General features: G+C 40.6%; 4 protein-coding genes, 1 non-coding gene and 1 pseudogene across 6 annotated transcripts; 4 read left to right on the top strand and 2 right to left on the bottom strand.

The window, feature by feature from the left end:
- Positions 1-409: 409 nt before the first annotated feature.
- On the bottom strand, positions 410-5,220 carry LOC141823447 (hydroxyproline O-arabinosyltransferase NOD3-like). 2 transcript variants are annotated; one of them, XM_074710729.1, is made up of 9 exons: positions 4,932-5,220; positions 4,396-4,801; positions 3,584-3,651; positions 3,304-3,505; positions 3,024-3,121; positions 2,877-2,946; positions 2,720-2,791; positions 2,446-2,559; positions 410-747 (listed from the first exon to the last, which is right to left on the bottom strand). In XM_074710729.1, exons 2-9 carry the CDS (start codon positions 4,798-4,800, stop codon positions 682-684), a joined length of 1,095 nt encoding a protein of 364 aa, XP_074566830.1. In that variant the 5' UTR covers position 4,801; positions 4,932-5,220; the 3' UTR covers positions 410-681. The 2 variants fall into 2 exon arrangements, with proteins under 2 accessions (XP_074566830.1, XP_074566829.1); XM_074710728.1 differs by having other exon boundaries at positions 4,396-5,220.
- A 2,212-nt stretch (positions 5,221-7,432) lies between these two features.
- Positions 7,433-8,946, top strand: LOC141823445 (aspartyl protease AED3-like; annotated as a pseudogene).
- Positions 8,947-9,408: 462 nt separating this feature from the next.
- TRNAH-GUG (transfer RNA histidin (anticodon GUG)) lies at positions 9,409-9,480 on the top strand. Its single transcript has one exon. It is a non-coding gene; the product is annotated as a tRNA-His (tRNA).
- A 1,783-nt stretch (positions 9,481-11,263) lies between these two features.
- LOC141823449 (cytochrome P450 709B1-like) lies at positions 11,264-13,234 on the bottom strand. Its single transcript, XM_074710731.1, has 5 exons — positions 12,967-13,234; positions 12,660-12,883; positions 12,326-12,576; positions 11,875-12,238; positions 11,264-11,768 (listed from the first exon to the last, which is right to left on the bottom strand). The coding sequence occupies exons 1-5, from the start codon at positions 13,229-13,231 to the stop codon at positions 11,337-11,339; spliced, it is 1,536 nt and encodes a 511-aa protein (XP_074566832.1). The 5' UTR covers positions 13,232-13,234; the 3' UTR covers positions 11,264-11,336.
- A 2,189-nt stretch (positions 13,235-15,423) lies between these two features.
- On the top strand, positions 15,424-17,229 carry LOC141823446 (polygalacturonase At1g48100-like). The gene is made up of 5 exons (XM_074710727.1): positions 15,424-15,837; positions 15,937-16,104; positions 16,221-16,265; positions 16,357-16,646; positions 16,725-17,229. Exons 1-5 carry the CDS (start codon positions 15,424-15,426, stop codon positions 17,227-17,229), a joined length of 1,422 nt encoding a protein of 473 aa, XP_074566828.1.
- A 544-nt stretch (positions 17,230-17,773) lies between these two features.
- LOC141823444 (neutral/alkaline invertase 1, mitochondrial-like) lies at positions 17,774-24,755 on the top strand. Its single transcript, XM_074710726.1, has 6 exons — positions 17,774-18,517; positions 20,086-20,251; positions 20,356-20,567; positions 22,835-23,328; positions 23,609-23,657; positions 23,802-24,755. Exons 1-6 carry the CDS (start codon positions 17,837-17,839, stop codon positions 24,126-24,128), a joined length of 1,929 nt encoding a protein of 642 aa, XP_074566827.1. The 5' UTR covers positions 17,774-17,836; the 3' UTR covers positions 24,129-24,755.
- Positions 24,756-25,090: the final 335 nt, after the last annotated feature.

Below are 25,090 nucleotides of genomic sequence, written 5' to 3'. Positions count from 1 at the left end.
GCTGTGATGGAGATCAAGGAAGGAGGCCTCGAGGCTATTTATAGGCTAAAAAGAGATGAAGAATTTGGTGGATGGTTATGGGTTTTGGACAAATGGAATGGTTTGGTGAGGAGCAGACAATGTGCATCAGTTGAGAAGCTCAACCTCACAGTGCTGCAAACAACATGTGAGCAACAACTAAAGTTTCAACTTCTGCAACAAACCCAAGCAATCCAATAATGGAAACAACAAACAGGAACACCTTGTCAAACAATCAACCTCTTGCATGTTTTCAATTCATTCTACATCTCTTTCATGCTATCTCTCGCATAGAATGCACCAACAAAGTCATCAAAACTTGTCTCTTTTATATATCTCCACAAATTGGGTAAAATTCAAACAAGTACAATGTATCAAAATGGCTTATGACTAATCGAGTACAGGAGATATTCCAGTCACTACATTTATAGTTTTCGGAAAATAATCAAGTGTCTTTGAGGCAGAAAAAGAATGCACCTACAATCAGCTGAGGGATCAACATCATTGTAAGAATACATTGTTTTGAACCCTAGAGGTATTGATCTATCTTGCTTCTGCGTACAAAGTTTCATCTCTTGTGAGTCCTATGTGTTTACACTTTCCTTTCTGTACTCGTCGAAGCTAGAACTAATTTCCTTCAGCGGTGAGGCTTTCAAAATCCAGCTACCTTCCATCATCCCAACCAGGGATGTTAGCTGAGGCTTCGTTGACCATCTTTACTAGTGTTACCTGCATCATGAAGAACCCAATAGTATTATGTAGCTGGAAAGTTGGCAAGACAGATTTGTGTTTGATCAATATATGAAGAGTTTTAGCATTCAAAATTCACATGCAAAATTCCAGGTAAAGCAAACCAACCGCTTGGAATTTGGCATGTTTTCCAGAATTTTTCTGGAGAATGAATATTTTAAACTGACACCCAAATGAGGATTTTGTTTCTCAAATATCCTCATTTAGCTCAAGAATTATTGGGTCATACAGGTAAATATGTTTATCCAACCAATCCCTTGGATTTTGTTAATCTTTGTTCCTGTTGCTGCTTAAGGTGGTACAAATATCAACAACAAAGGAGAATTTACCCAGAGTCACCTTTCCCAGAGCATATCCATGATCCCAGCAGACTCACAAATTTCTCTCCAATTGCTATTTGCTGCATCAGACTAACTAAATTTCGAAGTTCTTATTGTCATACCATTATGTGCTTTTTTTTGCTTTGAAGTCACCAGCTAATTGTTCTTTCTGCTTATTCTACACTTCTATTGTCTGCAGTTCACACTCATATCTGACAGCTCTTCATTTCTATGCAGTAAAGCGTAAGGAAGCCTATTCTTATCAGCTATCCAACTGCCTCAGCAAAATTTACCTGAGACCAATGGGTATTTTTACAGAGCAATATAATTCAAAAAAAGAACTGAACATTGATCTGGGGACTCTGGGGCACAAAGCATTTCCTACTGAGATCCAAGGTTTCAACTCCAATATTTCCAGTTATATATATGTATATAACTCCAAAATAAGCAAAGAAAACTGTGTTCGCCAGGATAAACCCAAGTAACATAGAAATACTAATCCATGGATTGATATGATTGAGCAACTTATACTGCTCAGAATGGATATGGTTGCAGCATTCAGTTCCTCCTAAGATCCAAATATCATCCACTAATATCTCAAATTGCCAAGAAAACATATCTAATGCATTAACCTTCTATCTCTCCCATTGCAATATGTTACATGAATTGCTTTTTAATTATTTTTTTCCCCACAAAGCTAAGTAACCAAAATGTTCAGTGCCAACATCTTGGATAACAATATCCAAGGCTTTTATTAGCTGAGTTAACTAGTAGTACCTTCAATCTTCAACAAGAATTCCCCCAAAGTATATCCTGCTACCTTCTTTGGATCATGTGACAACTAGAAACTCGGATAAGAATTTGCAAACTAAAACATTCACTTTCATTCAAAACAGCAGTGACAGGACACTTGTGAGGTCTGAGGAATGAATCCCTGTTTCTTACCCGAAATACATTTTGGAAACTCATTAAAGCTTCAATGCATTAGTAGAGAGCCTGAACATATATTATATAACTACCAAATGGAAAGATCCTTTTGAAAGAAAACGAGATGATCAAGTTAGTATCTTAAGTGTCCCAACTACAATCACAATTTGAAGTTACAGTAGCTTCGTTTGATGATAAAATGAAAACGTCAGGTAAGTAATGGAACAATTAAACTATAAACCTGGCAAAGTTTACAGTTGAAAATCTTCTTCCAAATTATACAAAATTTTAGAGTTTTAAAGTCTCGAAACATGAAGTCAAGCAACACTTGCATTTACCAAATGGAAACAATGAAGAGTTAGGACAGTAAGACAAAAAAGAATGGCTTGATTATGTTTAAGAACATTCAAGGTATTGAGTAGTTACATACCACACTTTCAGGTACTCCTGGAGGGGGTAAACTTAGGTTCCTTGGTGGTGGACCACGAAGATAGGATCTTTTGTCAAAGCGCCATTCTCCAATTTTACCATAAGTTAGTTCGCCCTGGCATGAAACAATATTCAGAGGTAAACACATACAGTATGTAGACAAAAAAAAAAACAGTGACAAAGGCTGATCTTAGTGTTTGTGTCTGTAACAAGATAAGGTTAGTTACAAATTATTGCTGTGCAAAATGTAGATATAAATTGGCCAGGGAAGTTACCTTCAATGAATAGTCACATCCATATGTGAAATGAATGATGTGAGTGTTTCCTAACTTCAAGTCCCAAGGGGGCTGTAATAAAAAATTTAGAAAGTGTAATTAAGATATAACACATTAGTGAAACACCCACAGACACAAAAAAGAATTGAAAGAATACTTGTATCATGAAATCTTTACGAAGAATATGTTGCACACCATGTAATGCACTTGCAATAGCGTAAGCGTACCTAGATAATATCGCAACTTAAAAAGCATTAGTATCTTCATCAATTCAAAATGTAAAGTAGAACAAATCAGATCTCACATTTCCAACACCCATCCAAAAGCTTTGTCAGTCTCTGGATCCTCTTTCATACTCAAAGAAACATTCATCCAAGTAGGAGCAATCTTCTCAAGCTCAGACTTCAGTAAGATAAATGAAAAAAGAGCATTAGCCAGATAGTACCGAGAGCATTGTGTAGAAAGAGAGTTCCAACGATAGATGTTTAGAAAATCTTCCAAATGTTTGCATTCAAGAGAAGCATATGTGGCATTGTTATGTAAACACATGTTGCAAAATTATTAAACAAATAATAAACATGTACCTTTTTAATTATCACAGGAGAATTGCCAATGGGATCAATATTAGTCAAAGGACCCTTCTTTTCCGGAAAAAACTTCCTTACTATCTGTACATGTTCTGTTGGTTTAATATAGAAGAACTGGAAGCCTGCAGGATGATTGTTACTAGCCAAGTTTGGCAATGGTTTGACAAAAATATGATCGGGTTCGGCCATTAATATATACCTGCAGTTTTTCCCATTCAACAAATACAGTTTTTTCGCATATAGCAATTGAAGTAAAGTCAAATGGAACTAAGCTTACTCCTCCGGAATAGTTGCTTTCTCCAGCCATTGAACAAAGGCCCAAGGTCTGTTTAGGACAATGTACCCCTGAAACCACATCGAGGAAGCACTTCAAAAAAATGATTTTCCTCATCTATTAAATAGAAATGATATTCTTCTCGCTGATCAAGGATTTGTTACATCATCAAGCCAGCAAGCACTCAGTCATCATAACAACTACACAGCAATAAATGAGTTATACAGAGAAGAAGTTGCAGGAATTCATCTGATATTATTAGAACAGAAGCATTCTTATGGTGAATAAAATAACTACGCGCATGATCACCAACTGGATAAGTTAATGTGATCCCAAAATAACCTATATTTAGGGTATACAATCCATAAGGAAAATCCAAACTATTTATAACTCGCAACAACCACATGTTTGCAGCATTTATTAAGTATTTCATTCCTTAAAACACATCTCTTGAAGATAAGTAGTAAGTGAACTTGTGAGAAAATCGGTAGATCCTCTATACCTTGCATATGATAATTTAATGAGTGACAAATTTTGCATAAGACCAGACGTAACTTTTGCTTCACTGGCAAAACACTAAATTGCAGATTCATCAAAGAAAAAGAAAAGCAGGTTATGGACCAGACATAACTTTTGCTTCACTGACAAAACACTAAATTGCAGATTCATCAGAGAAAAAGAAAAGCAGGTTATGGAGGCAAACCAAATTATAAACGTCAAATTTTAAGCATATTCAGGTTACGGAGGCAAACCAAATTATAATCGTCATTCTAGATTGATGCATGTGAACAAGGATCGCAGAAAAGAACTCTCACCCGATCCGCACCGGCAGGGAGGGGATCCACAACAAAGGTCGGGATCTCATCCATTAGATTGTCCGGCTTCCCGGAGTGCAGCACCCTCGTGAACCCTCCCATCTCTGACCCCTCACCGTCCTTCATCTTCTTGTACCAGTAGTACATCAGACGACACTGCCACCTGCTGTACGCCGCGGAGGTCGCAGTGACCGCCACGTGAAACGGCCGCGTCTGCCGTCCCAGTCTCCTCCTATCAGCCGGCATCCCAGTGACCGGATCCTCACCAGGAACCCCGAGCCTCGACTCCTGCCGCTGGTGGTGGAGCACCATCGTGACAAGGTTATAGGTAGCGATGAAAACCCCGAACCCTAGCAGCAGCAAGAACAATAGGGACGCCTTGCCCGCGCTCCTTTTCCCGATCATCCTGATAAAAAAAACGATTTTTTTCCTCACCGCCGAATCCCAAAACTCCTAGATTTTCAAGATCAACAGCCGCCCACGAACTCCAGAAGTACTAAAATACAAAACTGGATGCCAAAAGAAGAGCGCCACACCACAATGGTGCCGAGATCAGCAAAGCATGGATTAATAAAGGATGTGATTGGCTTGCGAACGACGAAAGAACCGGCCTGTGATCAAAGGGGTAGACAGTAGAGATTATACTTAAAAAAAATTTCTTTTTGGAAGCAGTTTTAGAGGGCGACGAAGGGGAGAAACGCCATGGGGTTATTGGAAGCAAATCAAGCTGCGATTGATGAAATTATAGCAGAAGAAGCGGAACGGATCGAAGCGGAAGGGGCGATGAATGGAAGAAGTCGACGGGCGAAGGAAATCAGCCGTTACCGGAAGGGAAAACGGAGAAGAGTGGACGGTGGAATTGGGGAAGATACGGTATAGGAGAGCTACAGTGGGACCCAGCTCTGGTAAGACTTGTATGTGAACGGGTAGCTGTAGACTGCGTTCGTTTTAGATTGTATACCTATATTTTCTTTTACACTTTTGTGTCATTTTAATTAATAAAATAAATGCAATTAAAACAATAAATAAATGTTTTTATTTAGCAAGAAGATCAATCCTTTTATTATGGGAAATTAAAACATTATTTATTTATTTACATATATACTCGAAAGGGAGAGGAATGAAATTTTTCAAAGATGCAGTGAGTAATGGTTTGTGAAGAAAATAAGTTTATTTAATAATATTATTTTGAGTACGGTAGACTTATTTTCCTTTTCCCATTCATTTGTCTATTTTAATGCTAAATGAAAAATAAAAGTAACTTTTAATTTTATAATTTGTTCATTCATTTATCTATTTGAATTTTAGAAGAGAAAAAAAAAATCTTTTAATTTTATCATATTTTTCAAACGACCATATAATATAAAGGTACAAATTTGTTGGTACATTGAATATAAATTAAAAAAATTAAATTGTTTATGTTACGGAGACATTCTGAGGGCCCCGGTTAGACTCGAGTCCGATCCTGGTCCCTCCTATAAGTCTAGTCAGCCATGCCCACGAGCCCGGTTGATCAAGTTCTCTCTCTCTCCTACTCCACCAAGAGCCGAATCACCCATTCGACCCTCTCATGGCCGAATCGTCCATTCGGTCCTCTCATGGCCGAATCACCCACTCGGCTCTCTCATAGCCGAATAGCCCATTCGGCTCCCTCGTAGCCGAATCACCCATTTGGCTCCCTTGTTGTTGAATCGCTACGGCGACTCCCGCCCTTGTCGCATACACCTCTCATTGAGCTGAATCAAGTCAAACGGACGAAGCTCCCTCTCGTGCCTGGTATATCCCATCATGACCTCTGACAAGCCCAAACCCCCATTAATTACCACCATATCTCTGACACCTGCACAAACCATGACAAGATGGCCCCTTTCCCACGATGAGACAAGGAACTCAATTATTCCTGACACCTCTTTAATTGTGATGGGACATTCCTTAAATGATGACATGACAGATATACACACTTATCTCCCCTTAAAACGACCACTTCCTCCTCAGTAGGTATCTTCTTCACTCTCGACTCTCTTTTACGCTCAAGTTTTGCTCCACTGTTCATCTTTTTCCTTCTGTCGTCCTTGACTTGAGCGTTGGAGTGGTCGCACCAGGGCATCCCCTAGCTTTCCTATTCACGCTTGTTGTGTTCGCAGGTCTAGAAGATCCTGAAGACTAGACTCCATTGCACCCAACTCATCCTCTTGTGCCATACCTATGGTGAGGAAGGTCCGGTGACGTGTCTAGATACACTTCTCAACCGGAACAGTTTATTACTGATTTTTGATTGTTTGGAAAAAATATAAATCCTAATAAAATTAATTATAAATCTTCTATATAAACCGAACAATAAACTCAATCTTGTAATTAAGACGATACGATTATAGAACTCTAGATACTTTTATAAATCTTATTAGATCTTAATAAGACATAGATGGATTCTATTTGCCACGTCAGCGGTATATATCAGTAAATTGGACACGTGTCCTCTTGGGTGACGTTGTCTGGGGTGCATTATGAAGGGAAGCAAAGCACAAGAGCTGGTGAGCATTCCAGGAGACAGAGCTACGTGGAATCCAGTCTGTGCCTCACATTGCAACCAATAATGCATCCAATTATAGTTTCATCATTTTACCCTACTTATTATGGAAAATTACGTTTTTCACCCTCCCCACATTTTTACCCAGTTTTATTTGCCCCCTTGTGATTTAGAATATTAGCTTTCTCTTACGTAATTTGCAATCAATGGCTAGCAACGTGCCTATTTTATTGTTCTTGATTATAATATTTTTTTGTGGTAAACCCAAAATACTAAAGCCAATTTAACATTAATAAAATGTTAGAGCATTTTTTTAAAACAAAGCTGTTTTAAAAATTACGCTCGTATGCATAATGGAAACTAATTTTCTTATATTTGATAGAATTAAATATAATAAGTTATGAGGGGTAAAATGAAAAGTGTGGAAAAGCGTAGGAAAAAATGTAAATTTTGCTGTAATTTCTATTTAAATCCATCTGCTTGCTTCAGGTTGAGCAGCCAATCGACGAGCTGAGTGAAAATGATGGCCTCACTACTGTTCTTAAATCTACTGCTACTACTTGTTTTGGCTGCGCCGGCAGCGGCCACGGCCGCCGGCAAATGCGCCGCCCCACCCGGACGTCGGATCAACTGTCCGCGTCCTCCACGCCTTCGGCCCCTGCTCCCCTTTCCGCTTCTCCACCTCCTCCTCCGGTGGCTCTAGCTCGTGGGAGGACGCCCTGATCAAGGAGCTCCAAGCCAGCGACGCCTCTCGCCTCTTATTCCTCTCCTCCCTCGCAGCCGGCCGCTCCTCCGTCCCCCTCGCCCCCGGCCGCCAGCTCCTCCAGATTCCTAACTACGTCGTCCGCGCCAAACTCGGTTCCCCGCCGCAGACCATGCTGGTGGCCCTCGACACCAGCAACGACGCCGCCTGGTTCCCCTGCTCTGGCTGCCTCGGCTGCCCTGCCTCCACCGCTCTTCTCCTCCTCTCTCTCCTCCACCTTCCGTCCGCTTCCCTGCGGCGCCCCGCAGTGCTCGCAGGCCCCCAATCCCACTCCCTGCTCCTCCGCCTTCGACTCCGCCTCCTCCTGCGGTTTCAACCTCACCTACGGCAGCGCCGCCATCGAGGCGGCGCTTGCGCAGGACGCCCTCGCGCTCGCCTCCGACGTCGTGGCAGACTACACCTTCGGGTGCTTGCAGCGCGTCACCAGCGGCGGCGCCTCCCTGCCTCCGCAGGGGCTCCTCGGCCTCGGCCGCGGGCCCCTCTCCTTCCTGTCTCAAACCAACAACCTCTACTCCTCCACCTTCTCCTACTGCCTCCCCAGCTTCCGCTCACTCAACTTCTCCGGATCCCTCCGCCTCGGCCCCGTCGGCCAACCCAAGCGGATCAAGACCACCCCCCTGCTCTCCAACCCCCGCCGCCCCTCACTCTACTACGTCAACCTCATCGGAATCCGCGTCGGCGGCCGCACTGTGAGCATACCTTCGTCGGCGCTGGCCTTCGACCCGGCCACCGGCGCAGGCACCATCGTCGACTCCGGGACCATGTTCACTCGTCTAGTCGCATCCGCGTACGCCGCCGTGCGGGACGAGTTCCGGCGACGGATGGCAAAGATCGCGGGAGCAGGCAACCTCACCACCCTCGGCGGGTTCGACACGTGCTACGACGGGCCAGCCGCTGCCTCCGCCGTGCCGTCAGTGACCCTATTGTTCTCAGGCATGAACGTGACATTGCCGTCGGAGAACGTGGTGATACGGAGCAGCTCGGGGTCGATCACGTGCCTGGCGATGGCGGCGGCGCCGGATAACGTGAACTCGGTGGTGAACGTGATCGCCAACATGCAACAGCAGAATCACCGGCTACTCTTCGACGTGCCCAACGCCAGAATCGGCATCGCCCGTGAGCTCTGCACCGCCTGACGTTGCCCGGCCGGAAAAGTCTACTGCAAATCCGAAGGGATAAATTAAAAGAATTGTAGCTGTGTTTGTTTGCATGCATCTACTATTATCTAATTATCCATCCGATCGAGAAGATGTTTTTCATTCATGCAAACTTAATTTGCCATGGATCTGAAAAATAAGTTTAGATGTTTAAATTCATCGTTTTAAATTATGTTATGGATGATAATTAATCTTATAATCTAGAATAATCTTCATCAGTGTGGGAGGAAACAAAAAGAATAATTAAGCATCATGTGGTTTGATAGTGACTTTACTCTACAAAGAATATATCTTAAACAACTTTTTGTCCATATATATTTGGTATAAAAGTTTTCTAATATTTATATATATATATATAGTTATAATGCTCGAAGCATTTTTATCATTTGAGAAAGGGATCTAAATGTACCCATGCAGAGTTGATGAAAAAAAAATACAGTACAATTGAATGATGATTATAAAGTAAACACAACAATAATTGGAATCACACATTAAAAAAAAATTTATTAAAAATAATAAATACGAATATATAAGAAATATAATTTAATGTTGCTGCAAAACATCAAGTGGCTGTAGTTTAGTGGTTAGAATTCCACGTTGTGGCCGTGGAGACCTGGGCTCGAATCCCAGCAGCCACATTTCTTCTTTTTCTTTATTATTTATTTGGTTATTTCATTTTTAAATGCGCACCAAATATTATTGTATTTCTTTGTTTCATTTCCATTAACTTGTCCATTTATTTATATACAAATCACACTCCAATATTTTGTATTTATTTATTTTATATCATTCAATAGATCTATCATAGAATTTTTAATGCTTGCTCCGTTTAATCTCGATAGGTTAGTGCATTCTATGATGAACAATAAAAAAATATATAATTTAAAATATTTAAGAAGAATAATTACAGCTACTAATTTAATGATGATGATAGTGAAAACAACAATTGGTATCTAACTTCAGGTTCGTTGATCCCTGAGTTTTATTAAATCAATGTGTTTTTCATAGTTTGAGGTTAAACCTCTCATAGATCATGGATATTGGACTTGAAATGAAATTAAAAATATTTTGTGTGCCAAATGAAGAACAAGTTATTGCAAAACACGAAGGATATTATTTCTATGTGAAATTGAGATATGATGAGTCAGTGGGAAGTAACTGCTCTGAGGTAGACGATGAAAGCCTTGATGACAAAGAGCATATCTGAGAAGTTTGCAATATTCAAATGAGGGTTAGAATGGATGTTGAGAAAGAACAAGTTATTGCAAAACACGAAATTATTTCTAAATGAGATATGATGTTAGAATGCTCTGAGACGTTTGATGACAAAGAGCATATCTGAGAAGTTTGCAATATTCACATGAGTTATGGATGTTGAGATGGAGTTTGACTCAAAAGTTAGCACATGAGCTAAGAGAAGATGAAAACAATAGGATAGAAGAAGAAGAAAATAATGAGTGCATGTGTGACAATACCTTTTGCACATATCTTCCTTAGGATTTTTATAGTAATTTAAAGAGCATCTCCATATCACCAATGAGGAGATCAGATTTGACAACCATTGACAGCATCTCCAATTGCTAAGCATCACATGTTTATAGGGCAACATCTAGGAGACTAAGTGTGATAATTTTATGATTGTTTTTTCATTTGGTTATGATGATGTACGTTTGAGAATATTCTTAGTAGTTGTCAGTGGGCCAACATAGGATGTAAGTCTTAACTGTGGATAAGGAAATGAAATAAATGGGGAATAGTCTTGAAGATCGAATTGTTTGAACCGAGTCGCCAAACTAACAAAATTGAGTAGCCCAAGTTCCATGGAGTCGAGGGGGGTTAAGCCCTTTAGAGTTAAGTAGTGCACTGAGTTATCTGGAGTCGAGTGCACTGAGCTAATGAAGTTAAAGAGCCTGAGTCTTTTAGAGTCAAGTGCATTTAGCTGATGGAGTCGAAGAGTTTGAGTCCTTTAAAGTCGAGTGTATTAAGTTGATGGAGTCAAGAAGCATGAGTCCTCTAGAGTTGAGCCGTTTCACCTCCACCTAGTTTCTAATGGTCTATCCTCATAATAAGAATGTACATAATCCTATTCCGATCTAGTCCGGTATGGAATGAACTTATAATTTGATGATTGAGTTGATCCATGATTATAAATTTATAATTTCAACCCATTTCCATTTGAACCGAACATATCTACTAATTCCAATTACTAAATCTGAAAAAAGATTCTTTATTAGATCAAGAAAATTTAAAACATTTTTCACTTTTTCTTTTCTATAAATAATCCAACCCTCTCATCTTTTCCTATATATTCCTCCTTAGTTACATTATACTTATACATATAATTATGGAGTATGTTACTCCTCCTATAAGTTCAATAAATTTAATAAAAAGGAGTGTTACTCTTTCTCCTCTGTTATTTTATTAGTATTTCTTCCAGAACTGAAAGGTGGGGCAAACATTCTGTATATGTTTGTGTATAGATACATAATTTGATTCAGAGAAGCAAGGGCTTTAAGATAATAGGGAGCCCAAATTTAGGTTGCAATGTGATCACATCCACAGGAGCATGCTTGTACTCAGGTGACAAAGTAAACGCGAACTGTTGCAGGATCATCGCGAGCACCACCTTCGCTTCCAACATGGCGAAATTTTGTCCAATACAAACACGCGGTCCGATTGAGAACGCAAGCAATGCAGTCGGATGCGTAGCAGCCTTCGAAGCCCCATTCTCGAACCTCAGAGGATTGAACTCATCGGCATCAGCTCCCCAGAGCTTCTTGTTCCTGTGAATCATTGCTATCGGTATCAACAAACCAGTGTCCTTTTGTATGTTCACGCTTCCCAAACTCACGTCTTTGGTAGTCTTTCGTGCTATCTGAACGACCGGGCCATACAGCCTCAATGTTTCAAGGAGAACCATGGTGACCTACAAATCACAGTAAATTTGTCGAACAAGAAGAGTACGTACTGATTAATTATCTATCCTATATAGTTCTTCATTTAATTATATCGATAGGGAAGAGTGAATTTACCAACTTCAACTTGCTAATCATTTCTGGATTCGGAATCTCATTTCCACAATATTCCATCACCTCATCCCTGATCCTCTCTTGCCAATCTTGGTTCGTGCTCAACAAGAACATAGCCCAAGCTAGCAAATGTGAAGTTGTCTCTTGCCCCGCAAAAAAGAAGGTCTTGCACTCGTCTACGATCTCATCCATGCTCAGTAGTTCGTTATCTCCCTCTCGACTCGCATCTAACATCAATCCAAGTAGATCATTTCCAAATCCAGAACCATTCTTCGAGTCCAATCTACTCTTTATGATGCTCATCAGTGTGTTTCTGATTGTTCCTTCTAACTTCCACTTCTGCAAATTCTTCTTCGTAGGGTAGTACCTGCAATTGCAAAGCCAGTTCACAAGTGCATGATTAAGGATAGGCGAGAATGTGGATCGATAATTCAAGCGAAAGTGCAAAAAGTACTTGGATCCAGGGAAGTTGAGATTCAACAATGACTCTGCGACCAAAAATTGAAGTTTTCTTTGGGCTAAGAACACTTCCTTTCCCTCTTTGTAACTGCTTCCGAATGCTGTGTGAGAGATCACATCCGCAGTCAATTCTTGGAAGTATGCGGCGACATCGATTTCCTTTCGTCCATCTCCTTCTCTATTTGTTTCGTATACCCACGCGTCGATCATTGTTTTAGTGCATTCCGCCATTGTTTTCGTCAGGAGCTAGCAAACATAAGTTAGTTAGAATGAAAAAGTCATGCAACCGATCGATCTCAAATAGTTACAACTAACATGAACAGACTGACCTTGAGTTTGTCAATGGCGAAAGCGGGGTTGACAACCCTGCGATGTCTCACCCACTCTTCTCCTTCCACCAACACCAAGCCCTTACCGAAGAGGGAGAAAACACTGGGAGGCACTTCCATCTTGGGGAAGAAGCCAAACTTGTCTGACAAAATCTGCTTGACCATCTGCACATCACTCACACAAATCGTGGGTTTCGATCCGACCCAGAACAAAAATGTTTCCCCTGTCCATCAAATGAATTGAATTGAATCGAATCGTCACAAAAAACTTGTTCTCGAAAATCAGACGGGTAATAGTAATACTGACCATATCGAGGGATCCACTCGCGGTAGTGCCCGAGAACTCTCTTGGTGATATCATGACAGTCGTTTGCAAGTATCAAGTCGCTTCCGGCTTTCTTCAACCTTTTGATCTCCTCGATCGATCCCGACCAAAATCTGTAACTCGGCCCGATCACACCTTGCTTCCTGAAGTACTTTGCGATCGCGTAGGGCCGCCAAATCTGCCGGAGAAGGATCCTCCCTAGGATCGAGATCACCACCACAGACACAGCTCCCAAAACCAATCCCATGAGCTTCACTCGACGATTCACTGTTCCACTTGTTGTCTTTATTTATAGCCGTTTTTGGAGACGGCGCCTTGAACTGAAAGATTCCAATTCGACACGCGGAAGACGGAGATTGGGTCCATGATGCCGGTAAATCTCTTGGTTGTCGGCCACCCTCTTCTCATCTGGCGGACTCTACATCGTTATTGTCGGAAACGGGTATGGGCTCCACGGTGGGGCCTACCTCGATATGGTAATTGCAAGATTTCTCTTGTTTTGGTCGACGACGGATACAGAGTACAGACAAACTGTGGGACCCATTTTTTAAGCTGCGGAATCCGTCTTTAGAGCGGATCAGATAGCAACAAGCCAACAACTCGCCGGCAGATCTCCTGTGTAAACGCACGACTTGATATTTAATTACCACATTAATATTAGATAATAAAATCCTTGTTTGTATAATGATTTCTTAAATTTGTTCTTCTAGTCGAAACTTTTAAAAAATTTAAGAAATATCGAGAATGCATAGATCATATAGAGAGTGACCACCCACTTGTTTTTTTTTAAATCAAGGGAACAAATTAAAATTATTTTTTAAAACATTAACTAAGGAGGAAAACAATGTCATCGTGACTCCTAGCGTGTAAGAAACTCCTCTTCTACAAAACGTGAAATCCACCACCTTAGCGGTCCCACACGATCGGTACCACGATCATTTGTGAGGAACTCCTACAAGGATGCTACATGTCTGGAACAATAATAACAAACAAAATTAAGCCTTATTGAAACCATCATCAATCTTAGTCCTAGCCGACAATCTCCCATTAAAAATAAATTACAAATTTAACAAAATAATCTTACACATTTTGTATAAAAATTGGAAAATTCCCCCTTTTATTCTTTTTTTTTTATTATTTTTAACATTTCTCTAAGAATTGAACAGGCCTGGGCCGACGGCCTGTTCGACTCCTGGCTCCTCCTCCATCACAAGGGAGTCCACCCACACAAAGCACCGCAGGGAGCCAGCCGCCCGTGACTCACTTCCTATAGTTGTCTCCTTGTGAAGGCTTTCCTTCCTTTCCCCATCTCCAGACTCCAATCCATGGCCACAAAGCAGCTCCTAATACAACAAGAGAAGTTCACGGGACTCACCTTGCCATCCACTTCATGACCACAAACTCTTACTTTAAACTAATGGGAACCCCTGTTCCACCTGCCTCCTCTCCTTCTCTTTCATTCCTTCCCCATGGGCATTTATCTATTAACAAAAGGCCCTACCTGTAGCATTCTAATAAGGGCCACATAATAAACAGCTTTTTAAACTTTTGTTGGATTACCAAAGATCAACAGTTATCTCAGAGTCAGGAGCAGCGTCTGTTCTTCGGTCTTTATTTATGATGATGGACTTTTTATATTAAAGAGAGAAAAGCCTATTTCTAGAGACATAAAGGCCTTACATATGATATCCAAAGCTTAAAATGCTATAAATTTATGATTTTAATAGCACAAGTCAATTTGCAAATTAGCTTGCAACCTGAAACATGATATTTAGATAATCAAATAATATAATGTGTTTTTTTTTGTTGATTTTCCTTATCAAGGGTTTCTACTGGTAACATGCTCTTGTTCTTCCATCTGTCCTCGTGTTATTTCTGTATGTTAGAAATTCTATACTGCAAACTACAATCTAATATGCAATGCTTGTGCCAAAACTATAAGCTTGAAAACATAAATAATAAGATCGAAAGAGAAGGAGTACCTTGCGCTGGAACAACATGTGAATCTCCAGAAGCTTCACAGTTTTTAGTCCCTCCATTTTAGAAAGCAGCTTGTGAACCAGGAATCTCCTCCATCACAGATGATCTGATGCTACTGCTGACGTTGTGGACTTTAACCTGTTCGTCAAGACAAAGACAAAGCCAAAGAGGTCAGAAATCCCGGCCTCTTGTTTGCATGCAGAGCCGGTGATTGAAACTAAGGACTCAATATTGTTGTCATTAACTCACTTTCACGAGAAGCAAAAGGCAATGGCATGCACTTTAGCAGAAGCAGCTGACAGATGTCGCCTCCTTCGTGGTTCTCCTCGCCCATGTCACCGCTGTAGCTTTAAAGGACTACCCCAGCAAGCTCCTCTCCTTCCTCAACTTCCACCTCTGTTCTTAATTCCACACCATCATCCAATTCCCTGTCAGTTTCCACCATTAATTGACCTTGACATGGGAGTCCCTTGTGCAGTGCTTGCTTTCTGCATTGCAATCGCATTCTTGTTGTTGAGTCCTCGCAGCGTTTGTGGAAGAAGCCATTTCCACAAGGGGAAGCAAAGTCACAGAGTTAGAGGTGGTGGACAAGCAATGGAGTCACAAGTCGGCTCCCCTTCGGTTCCACCTACAGCAGACACTTCCACCGTATACTCTCCACCTTCCGATGGGAGCTCTGACTCGTGCATTTTCGACGTCCGATCGTTTGGCGCGGTCGGCGACGGCAGCACCGACGACACAGAAGCGTTCCGTTCAGCGTGGAAGGCCGCTTGCGACGTCGAGTCAGCCACGCTGCTCGTGCCGGCGGACGGAGTCTTCATGCTCACTTCCACCATCTTCTCCGGCCCGTGCCAGCCGGGACTCGTCTTCCAGGTAAAAGAAACAATGTCAAAAAATATTTAAAAAAATAAAGCTTTTTCATGGTTCTCTCTACCTTTGCCGAATTGGAATGGACGATGGAAATCAATGCAGGTGGATGGAGTGATCATGCCGCCGGACGGCCCCGACTGCTGGCCGAAGAAGGACAGCAAGCGGCAATGGCTGGTGTTCTACGAGCTCGAAGGGATGACTTTGGGAGGAGGAGGAACCGTGGAAGGGAACGGAGAAGAGTGGTGGGAACTCCCTTGTAAACCCCACAGAGTATGTGTTCTTCCCCAAATCCATCTAAAACACCTCCAAAATGAAATCTTGTGCTCCTGGCGATTTTGCTAACGGAACGGTGGCTTTCGCCTTTCGCCTTTCGCCCACCATTTCAGGGTCCGAAAGGATCGACATTGCCCGGACCTTGCGACAGCCCAGCGGTGAGTGGAAACTCCTCCAAATCGAGAAGCATTATACATCAATCCACACGAACCAATTCGATCGAACTAAAAGTTGCGTACCTTGTTTCAGTTGATCAGGTTCTTCATGAGCTGCAATGTGACGGTGCGCGACCTGAGAATCGAGAACAGCCCTCAATTTCACATCAAGTTCGACGGCTGCGAGGGCGTCCACATCGAGGGTCTCTCCATCAACTCCCCGGCGTTCAGCCCCAACACCGATGGCGTCCACATCGAGAACACCCAGTCGGTGGCCATATACAACTCTATGATCAGCAACGGCGACGACTGCATCTCAATCGGCCCCGGCTGCGCCGACGTGGACATCCAAAACGTCACCTGCGGCCCCGGGCACGGCATCAGGTATTGGAACTTTCACTGCGAAATTCCGTCGAAAATTTTATCGGGCACTGCCAAAATTGGGGGTAAATTGATGAACAGCATCGGGAGCTTGGGGATGCACAACTCGCAGGCGTGCGTGTCGAACGTGACGGTGAGAAACGCGGTGATCCGGAACTCGGACAACGGGGTGCGAATCAAGACTTGGCAAGGGGGAATGGGGGCGGTGTCGGGGATCACCTTCGACACGGTGTACATGGAGAACGTGAGGAACTGCATCATCATCGACCAGTACTACTGCTCCAACAAGGGGGTATGCGCGAACCAGAGCTCCGCGGTGTACGTCTCCGGCGTGGCGTACTCCAACATCAAGGGGACGTACGACGTCCGAAGCCCGCCGGTGCACTTCGCCTGCAGCGACACGCTGCCCTGCACCAACATCACGATGGTGGAGGTGGAGCTGCTGCCGCACGAGGGGGAGCTCGTCGACGACCCCTTCTGCTGGAACGCCTACGGCGCGATGCAGACTGCCACCATCCCGCCGATCGACTGCCTCCAGGACGGCCAGCCGGAGGCCCTCCGGGAGATGCCAAACCTAGGTTGCTAATCATCGGACCGGGTTCATCGAATCGGACCGCGCTTAGATCAGCATTTTTGTGGCCGGTCGAACCAATTCAAATTGGAATTCGAACCGGTCGGTTGTTGTAGATCTACTCATATATATATATGCTCCCTTCTTCTCGTCGGGCCGGAGAACGTGGAGCCCTTCTTCAATATAAAAAAAAAATGAATTACAAAAATATATGTGAATTGTCATTCTTACGTGGCCTTGCTTACGTGGAGCCCAATTGGCATTCAACTAGCCACGTCATGTAGACAACTATGCTAACATGCACAGCTGTCTTTACAAAACACCCCACTTTCTTAATAAAATTAAAAAAAGGCACATCAAATTAAAAAAAAATCCCTCTCTGTTTTATTTATTTATTTTTAATTTATTAAAAATTATTGACATAAATAACCACCGAAGCCCGATTGATTCACAGCCAACCACGAACACCTTCCAATTAGTTTAATTTTCCATGGGAACTTGTCTCTTAATTCTAACCCTCAATTAACTAATTTTCCAGAAAACGCCCTCCGATCCGAGCAACCCGCTTTTCTTCGTCGTTCGATTCCGATCGCTTTCCCTTCCTCGTCTCCTCCTCGTCGCCATGGGCTTCGCCGCTGCGCAACCCTACCGTCGACGCCTCCTCCTCCTCCTCCTCCGGAGGAGGACTAGAGCTACTGATTTCTCCCCAACATGCCCCCGCCGCTGCCCCTACGCCTCCTCTTCCAATGCCCCCATCGCCGCTGCCGATTCAAGTTACTTCAGTTGCATCTTCCGCCCCGAGAAACCGTCGTCCTTTGTGCCCCCCGATTCGAATTGGGGGATCCGTCGCTTCTCGACGTCGGTCGATCAATTCTCTGGCGGCGATAAGAACCTGGAGCGAATTTTCATCCAGAACATGGCCGTGAAGCCCGTCGTCATCGACGGCCTCGCGGTAGAAGAAGGGAACGAAGCAGCGGTGGTTGGATCGAAGGAGGAAAAAGAGGAGCTTGCTGGTGATAAAATTGCGGGATTGGAGCAAACGGAGGAATTGGAAGTCAGGGAGGTGAAGGAGGAGTCCGAGGTGGATAAGGAAGCGTGGAGACTTCTCAACAAGGCGGCCGTGAGCTACTGCGGAAGACCAATTGGCACCGTGGCAGCCAACGATGTGACTACTGCAGCAAACCAAGCGCTGAACTACGATCAGGTGTTCATTAGGGATTTCGTACCGTCTGCCATAGCTTTCCTGCTCAAAGGGGAGAGTGAGATCGTCCGGAACTTTCTCCTCCACACCTTGCAGCTTCAGGTATGATTAATCTTAGACATAGGTTACTTGTTAGAGTTGTTGGGAGTGTAGCATATACTTTTCCCATAGCTGTAGGTTTTATCAGATTACATCAAAGGGGAATTTTTAAGTATCTATTTTCTTTCACATCAATACCTGGTGAATATTGTCATTCATCGTCCAGATAAAGCACGCTTATATAAGTTATTTGCAAATCATATTGGGATATTGATGAGAGTACAAATAGATAAACTTGAAACTTAAACTACTCGGAGAAACTTTGGAAATAAAAGGTTCAAGTTTAGCATTAAAATTGCATGTATAAAAATGTAGTTTCAATAATTAGAAAAGTGGCAAGAGATAGAAGGGCATAAAAATTTGGCAAGGGTTTTCAATATCTTGGATCAACTATTTAACAGGAAGGAAAATTCATTAATTGGATAAGGACTGGTTGGTTAAAACGAAGAAGAGCTTATGGAATCTTGTATGATCATCGTGGTGTATTCTTAGGCTAAAAGAACAAATTAATTAAATTGAGATATGAGCTACCATATTTTTATGCCCATATCATAAATTAATTAACTCACGGTACGGGCATAAAAATGTAGTTCAATAATTAGAAAAGAAGCATGGATTGGCATAAAATTTCCGCAAGGGTTTTCAATATCTTGGATCAACTATTTAACAAGAAGGGAAGTTCATTAATTGGATAAGGACTGGGTAGTTAAAATGAAGAAGAGCCTATGTAACCTTGTATGATCATGATGCTGCATTCTTAGGCTAAAAAATGAATTAATTAAATTGAGAAATGAGCTACCATATTTTATGGTTCACTGTTGGGTAGCTAAGAAAAAGTATGCGTTAAACCCTAAATCAATCTTCAGTATAATTTATTGATTTTATTTGCAAGGAAAAATAGCTTGAGTTTAACATTTGACTGAGATGAATCAATGCTCAAGATTGTTTATTCTATATATTAATCTTCATTTCATACACCTTTTTTATGTAGTTTTTGGGTGCAAGTCAATAAACTCTTTTAGAATCATAGACGCCAATTGTATTTTCATATAATGGCATCAAAACTTTCTTTCTCTTATTGATTCCTTAATCAAAACAGTCTGCAATATGAGTTAAACAACATGCTAATCTCCAGACTCCTGTGCCTTACTAAGGATGCTAAACTTTTTAGTCTTATATACTTAAATTTAATGTATTAAAATAATTCTATGATCTTTTAACTTGCATTCCTGAAATGTTTTGGCTTCCTGATTGAATTGCCCTAGGGACTAGACTGACATTTTATCATTCTCTCTTGTAATGTATAAGTAGATAATTCAGGAGTATTGCTAGTGTTGTATGATACTGAATGTTAGGCTTACATTAGTGGTGTCGTTGTTAATGGGTCTTCTAATTATTGCTTGAAGGATGGCTTTACCATCAAGTGCCCTAGTCCATAATAATTTGTGCAGATGTTCATGAACTTAACCACCTTTACTCTTTTTGGAACAATCACAGTTGACTGTGGCATCTGTTTCATAGTAAGTGAACTTCAAATAATCGTCTGAATTATATTATTTTATTCAAATCAGAGTTGGGAGAAGACTGTTGATTGCTATAGCCCTGGACAAGGGTTGATGCCAGCTAGTTTCAAAGTTAGAACTCTCCCCTTGGATGGAAGTAATGAAGCTTTTGAAGAGGTCTTGGACCCTGATTTTGGAGAGTCTGCAATTGGACGTGTAGCTCCAGTTGATTCTGGTGGGTAGTGAGCTGTTGCTGGAGCTATTAATAGTCATTTACAATATTGTTAAAAAATAAATCTCTTGAAATGATAACATAATTCTTGCACCCTGCAATTGCAGGATTATGGTGGATTATATTGCTCAGAGCTTATGGGAAGATTACTGGGGACTATGCATTGCAAGAGAGAGTGGATGTGCAAACAGGAATTAGATTGATTATGAATTTGTGTTTGTCAGATGGATTTGACATGTTTCCGACTCTTTTAGTCACGGATGGCTCATGCATGATAGATCGAAGGATGGGTATCCATGGGCACCCGCTTGAGATCCAAGTAAGTTGAGATTTGTTATTATGTATGAAATGCCTGAATTATTTGTGGTTAAATTTACTCTTTGAAACTCTTATATCAATTCAGTAAATCTCACATGCCAGTAAGAAACTTCTTGTTGCACACAAGTCATGACTGAAGGATCACTGCTAGTTTCACAATTATCTAAGAAGCTAATTTTGAGTCTTCCCTTGTATAATTTATCAGCCATATGCTTTTATGGTAATGTTTTGTTGTATGGATTGAATCCAGCTTTTGATGGATGCTTCTTGATATGCTATTCATCTCCTAGGGAACATATAGAACGATCAAGTATGGACTTGAGTTGTCAGTGGTATTGCTTATATCATATTGTTGGCTTAGTTTTTAACTTCTTGATTTAAATTTGATCATTTGTTTTTATAATTTGGTATTGGTAAATGTACTTCTATGCACCCTGAGATTTGATAATGTAGCAAATATGATTAAGTCCTATAACAAATTTTGTAGATAGCGATCGCATGGTTATTATGACCATGCAAGCATCTAGGCTTGTCCTTTTAACCTTTGGGAATGTTCCAAACTTAATGTGGAACAACTGAAAAAATGTGATAAAAATGAAGTAAAATCAGTTTCCATAAGGGCGTATTGGCGTCCACAAAGTAATTTACAAATGTCTCAATCCTGCTTGTGGTTTTTTGGCCAGTGTATAGGATGGGGAAGCTCAATTAGAGCTGATATTTTGGTATTAGCCACACTACAAAAGGTTGCCATAGTGCCGTACTATTTTTTGTTTACGTTTTTGAGGGTATGGTGCTGGTGAACAGAAGACAAACACGGAGATGCGTTAATAATACCTCAACATAGTAATCTAAATCTGTATATAAATTGATGGAGCCCATTACCCATTTGGTTAATTTTTTTACTTTCTTTGTGTCTCCAGGAGATTGTCACATATCTCCTTTTTCGAGTCCTGAAAAGGTACTGATCAATTTGTCAAACACTGCTCGAGCTTTTGGGCAGTAGGATTCTGTTATTCTAAGAAAGCAATGAAGTTTATCCATTGTAGGGAAAGTTAACAGTCAGAATTCAAGAAGTACAAAAGTGATCAACCTCTTTTAAACTTCACAGAAAGAAACATTGATAAAAGGGAACATTGATACCAGTTTTTATTAAACAAATCAAATAATGCAATTTACCTTCAGTATTTTTAAAGAAAGGAAGGGTGAATCAGAGCTTACGTTATACTTCTCCATAGCCAATTCAGAGCATAGGTATCTTAGCTTGTTTGTAGGGTTCCAGGGTAAATAACTTTTTCACAAAGGTTAAGATGTTAATACTTAAGTGCTAAGACTAAGCATGGAAGTTTGTTAGGAACAAAAGAAGTTGGCCTTGTTTTTTTTTAAGCAAGCTTTTGGATTATTCTATTGTAGAAAGTCTATCAAAAGTACATACTTATAAACCACCCATTCATGCAGGTACGTATTTTCGAGTATTATAGTTATTGAGCTCTTTTCTTCATGAAGTATTAACTATAGGATTACTTCAACCGTGACCCAAAGTGATTCCTTGAGTTTTTCAAATTAACTACTAGTTTTTTTCCCTTGACTCAAATTCATTCCTTGAGTTAATACAGTGTAGCACTCTATTTTTACTTTTTTATTTTTGTTTTTGTAGAGATTGGCAGTAAGTTGGCACTTAGATACTAAACTTGGGCTAATTTGTCTCCATTTTGTACATTATGATGGAAAGCATATCCCTATTGGTCCCAAACTTTTATCTCATTTTTCTTCATTCTGTAGATTATGATTGAAGGGTCTTTAAATTACAGTTTTGGAGATGAATGCTGGTGTTATTAGTTGTTTTCTATGTATTTACTAATTATTACATATAGAAATTCAATCTTTTCTTTATTATGATAAACAAATGCCATATGTTACCGCACTTCATCTAATGAACATATCAACATAGTTATGATCTTGTCCTAACCTTTTTTTTTTGGTGTGATGAGTTATTCTCATCATGCCTAAATATACATGAACATTGATATATGATTCTTGTTTTACAGTACATGTTACCGTTATCATGCCTAACATACATAATATTCATGCACATTGATTCATTTACTGTTTTCTTTTCATATTTCATGTGTCCATAGCACAACTGTGATGGTGATACATAATAATAATTAGCATGTGGATATGGAATTTACATTTAAAGTTGAATATGTTCTATAAATCCAATTGTCATGTTTAATAAATATCAGTTGGCTAATAGATTCGATGACCCAGGCATTATTTTATTCTGCTTTGCGGTGCTCACGTGAAATGATCATTATTGATGATGGATCTAAGAATCTTGTGCGTGCTATCAATAACAGGCTGAGTGCCTTGTCATTCCACATAAGAGAGTACTATTGGGTTGATATGAAGAAGATAAATGAAATCTATCGCTACAAGACTGAGGAGTACTCCTACGATGCCATTAACAAGTTCAATATATATCCTGAACAAATCCCCTCTTGGCTAGTTGACTGGATTCCTGAGAAAGGAGGTTATCTTATTGGCAATTTACAGCCAGCTCACATGGACTTCCGGTTCTTCTCTCTTGGTAACTTTTGGGCTATTGCCTCCTCTCTAGCTACTCAAAGACAAGCTGAGGGTATTTTAAATCTTATCGAAGATAAATGGGATGATCTTGTGGGACATATGCCTCTTAAAATATGTTATCCTGCTCTAGAATATGAGGAATGGCGTATAATTACAGGCAGCGATCCCAAAAACACGTAAGTATTTGTACTTCCTGTGTGTGTGATATTTTATTTTGTCATAATGCTTTTGTCTCTTTACAATGGTCCATACATTAACTCTTCTTCCATGATTTACACTCTGTCTCACCTTAATGTGTCTAAGGTTTCTTTTACAGATGACAATACAAATATCTCTTTCATGATCTAGGATAGATGATTTACCTTCTGACAAAAAATGTAGCATCAATGGTTTTTCTTCAGAGAATTTGTTATTGGCTATTTGATCTAACAAAATGTCGGGTTTTTTTTTTCACAGTCCATGGTCATATCATAATGGTGGGTCTTGGCCAACACTTTTATGGCAGGTAATTCTTTGTTTCAATTTGCACAATTCTGAGGAAATTTTTTTGGAAACTTGTTCGCAATTTTCTTTTACATGTGCATTCAGTTCAGCATCCTGCTTCATCCACTATGAATCTAATTGGCATTCTTCTTGCTTTAAAATTCAGTTCACTTTGGCTTGCATTAAGATGGGCAGACGAGAATTGGCACAGAAAGCTGTTGCAGTGGCCGAGAAGAGATTGCCGAATGACAGGTGGCCTGAATATTATGACACACGTACTGGAAGGTTTATCGGGAAACAATCGCGGCTGTATCAGACATGGAGCATTGCTGGATTCCTCGCTTCAAAATTGCTTTTGGAAAATCCATCTGCAGCTGCAGTATTAACATGTGATGAAGACCTCGAGCTTCTCGAAGCCTGTGCTTGTGGTCTGAGCAAGAATGCTCGAATCAAGTGTTCTCGCCTTGCAGCCAAATCACAGATTGTCTCTTAGCCTCACACTTCTTGGTGGAATAGACTCTAGCTCAGTCAGTCAATCCTGGAATAAACAACACATAGCAGATTGATTCATTTATAAGAATGCAAAAAAGAAGTGATCCGGACTGGGAGAGAGTTGAAGTTATAGCTGATCTGAAGATGGATAAGTTTGTTCATATTACTTCCATTTCTCGTAGTATACTATAATAAAGATGTTGGATCAAGAAATTGCTTTGCTGCAATTTTCTTTCATGAAGCTACAAGACTAAATGAAACCCTCAACTATTCTCTGTTGGCCTGGCCGGTCGACGCAAGTTATGCCATTGCCGTGATCGATTGATCGCCATCAGAATACAAGCAACACTTCCTGGCTACTCAACTATTTGATCTTGTATTTTTGCTCGACATCACAGGTAGCTTCTAAAATGGTAAACACTTGGCAATCATCTCTTCTTTCAAGAGCTTTTGAAGAACAAGAGAGAAGCCCCCTTGCCAATTCCTTAAGCATTTGCTGCTATTTAGAAATAGAGAATTTACTTTTGTTGTCAGATCCAATTTATAAAGAAGGTTTATGAGCTTATATACATACATACATACATACATGAATAGCTTGGCCTTAATTTTTTTTATATATTGTTTTATAATTTTGGTGTTTTAATTTGATTCGATTAATCTTCATGGTAGAGTTGGTCTTGCCGTGATTGAGTTCAACTGTGCTGTCCTATTGCTTGATACTTTAAAATGTGCTTCATAATGACAAACCTACTTTATGAAGGTGACAATTTTCTTTTGACAAATTTGAATTCTGATTTAATCCCCTTAAAGAAGAGCACTTAGGATCTTAAAAATATTATAGAAACATTATAATAATTTTATTTAATATATATCCACTAAATCACTAAATTATTGAAGATGAATGAAGTTTCAAAATAAATATTGTTTTTTTATTGCAATGAAATTTACTGTAACCCGAGCTAA

This window comes from Curcuma longa, chromosome 3, assembly GCF_044706935.1.
Source record: "Curcuma longa cultivar G26 ecotype Majalengka, Jawa Barat chromosome 3, ITB_CL_G26_1.1, whole genome shotgun sequence".
In the NCBI taxonomy this organism is placed as follows: domain Eukaryota; kingdom Viridiplantae; phylum Streptophyta; class Magnoliopsida; order Zingiberales; family Zingiberaceae; genus Curcuma; species Curcuma longa.
The sequence above is the reverse complement of the archived record's forward strand: the minus strand, read 5'-3'. Positions and strand labels throughout refer to the sequence as shown.

What these genes read in the sequence shown, in the direction of transcription:
- LOC141823449 (XM_074710731.1), bottom strand. Translation starts at nt 13,231, where the DNA reads ATGGGATTGGTTTTGGGAGCTGTGTCTGTGGTGGTGATCTCGATCCTA. An exon ending in TCGCCATTGACAAACTCAAG is followed by an intron (nt 12,577 to 12,659) that starts GTCAGTCTGTTC and finishes TATGTTTGCTAG; the next exon opens with CTCCTGACGAAAACAATGGC. An exon ending in TGATTAGCAAGTTGAAGTTG is followed by an intron (nt 11,769 to 11,874) that starts GTAAATTCACTC and finishes TGTGATTTGTAG; the next exon opens with GTCACCATGGTTCTCCTTGA.
- LOC141823444 (XM_074710726.1), top strand. Translation starts at nt 17,837, where the DNA reads ATGGGCTTCGCCGCTGCGCAACCCTACCGTCGACGCCTCCTCCTCCTC. An exon ending in TGTAGCTCCAGTTGATTCTG is followed by an intron (nt 20,252 to 20,355) that starts GTGGGTAGTGAG and finishes CTGCAATTGCAG; the next exon opens with GATTATGGTGGATTATATTG. An exon ending in GGCCAACACTTTTATGGCAG is followed by an intron (nt 23,658 to 23,801) that starts GTAATTCTTTGT and finishes TTTAAAATTCAG; the next exon opens with TTCACTTTGGCTTGCATTAA.
- LOC141823446 (XM_074710727.1), top strand. Translation starts at nt 15,424, where the DNA reads ATGGGAGTCCCTTGTGCAGTGCTTGCTTTCTGCATTGCAATCGCATTC. An exon ending in AGCCGGGACTCGTCTTCCAG is followed by an intron (nt 15,838 to 15,936) that starts GTAAAAGAAACA and finishes AAATCAATGCAG; the next exon opens with GTGGATGGAGTGATCATGCC. An exon ending in GGCCCCGGGCACGGCATCAG is followed by an intron (nt 16,647 to 16,724) that starts GTATTGGAACTT and finishes ATTGATGAACAG; the next exon opens with CATCGGGAGCTTGGGGATGC.
- LOC141823447 (XM_074710728.1), bottom strand. Translation starts at nt 4,800, where the DNA reads ATGATCGGGAAAAGGAGCGCGGGCAAGGCGTCCCTATTGTTCTTGCTG. An exon ending in AAAGCAACTATTCCGGAGGA is followed by an intron (nt 3,506 to 3,583) that starts GTAAGCTTAGTT and finishes GAAAAACTGCAG; the next exon opens with GTATATATTAATGGCCGAAC. An exon ending in GATGTGACTATTCATTGAAG is followed by an intron (nt 2,560 to 2,719) that starts GTAACTTCCCTG and finishes GTTTCATGCCAG; the next exon opens with GGCGAACTAACTTATGGTAA.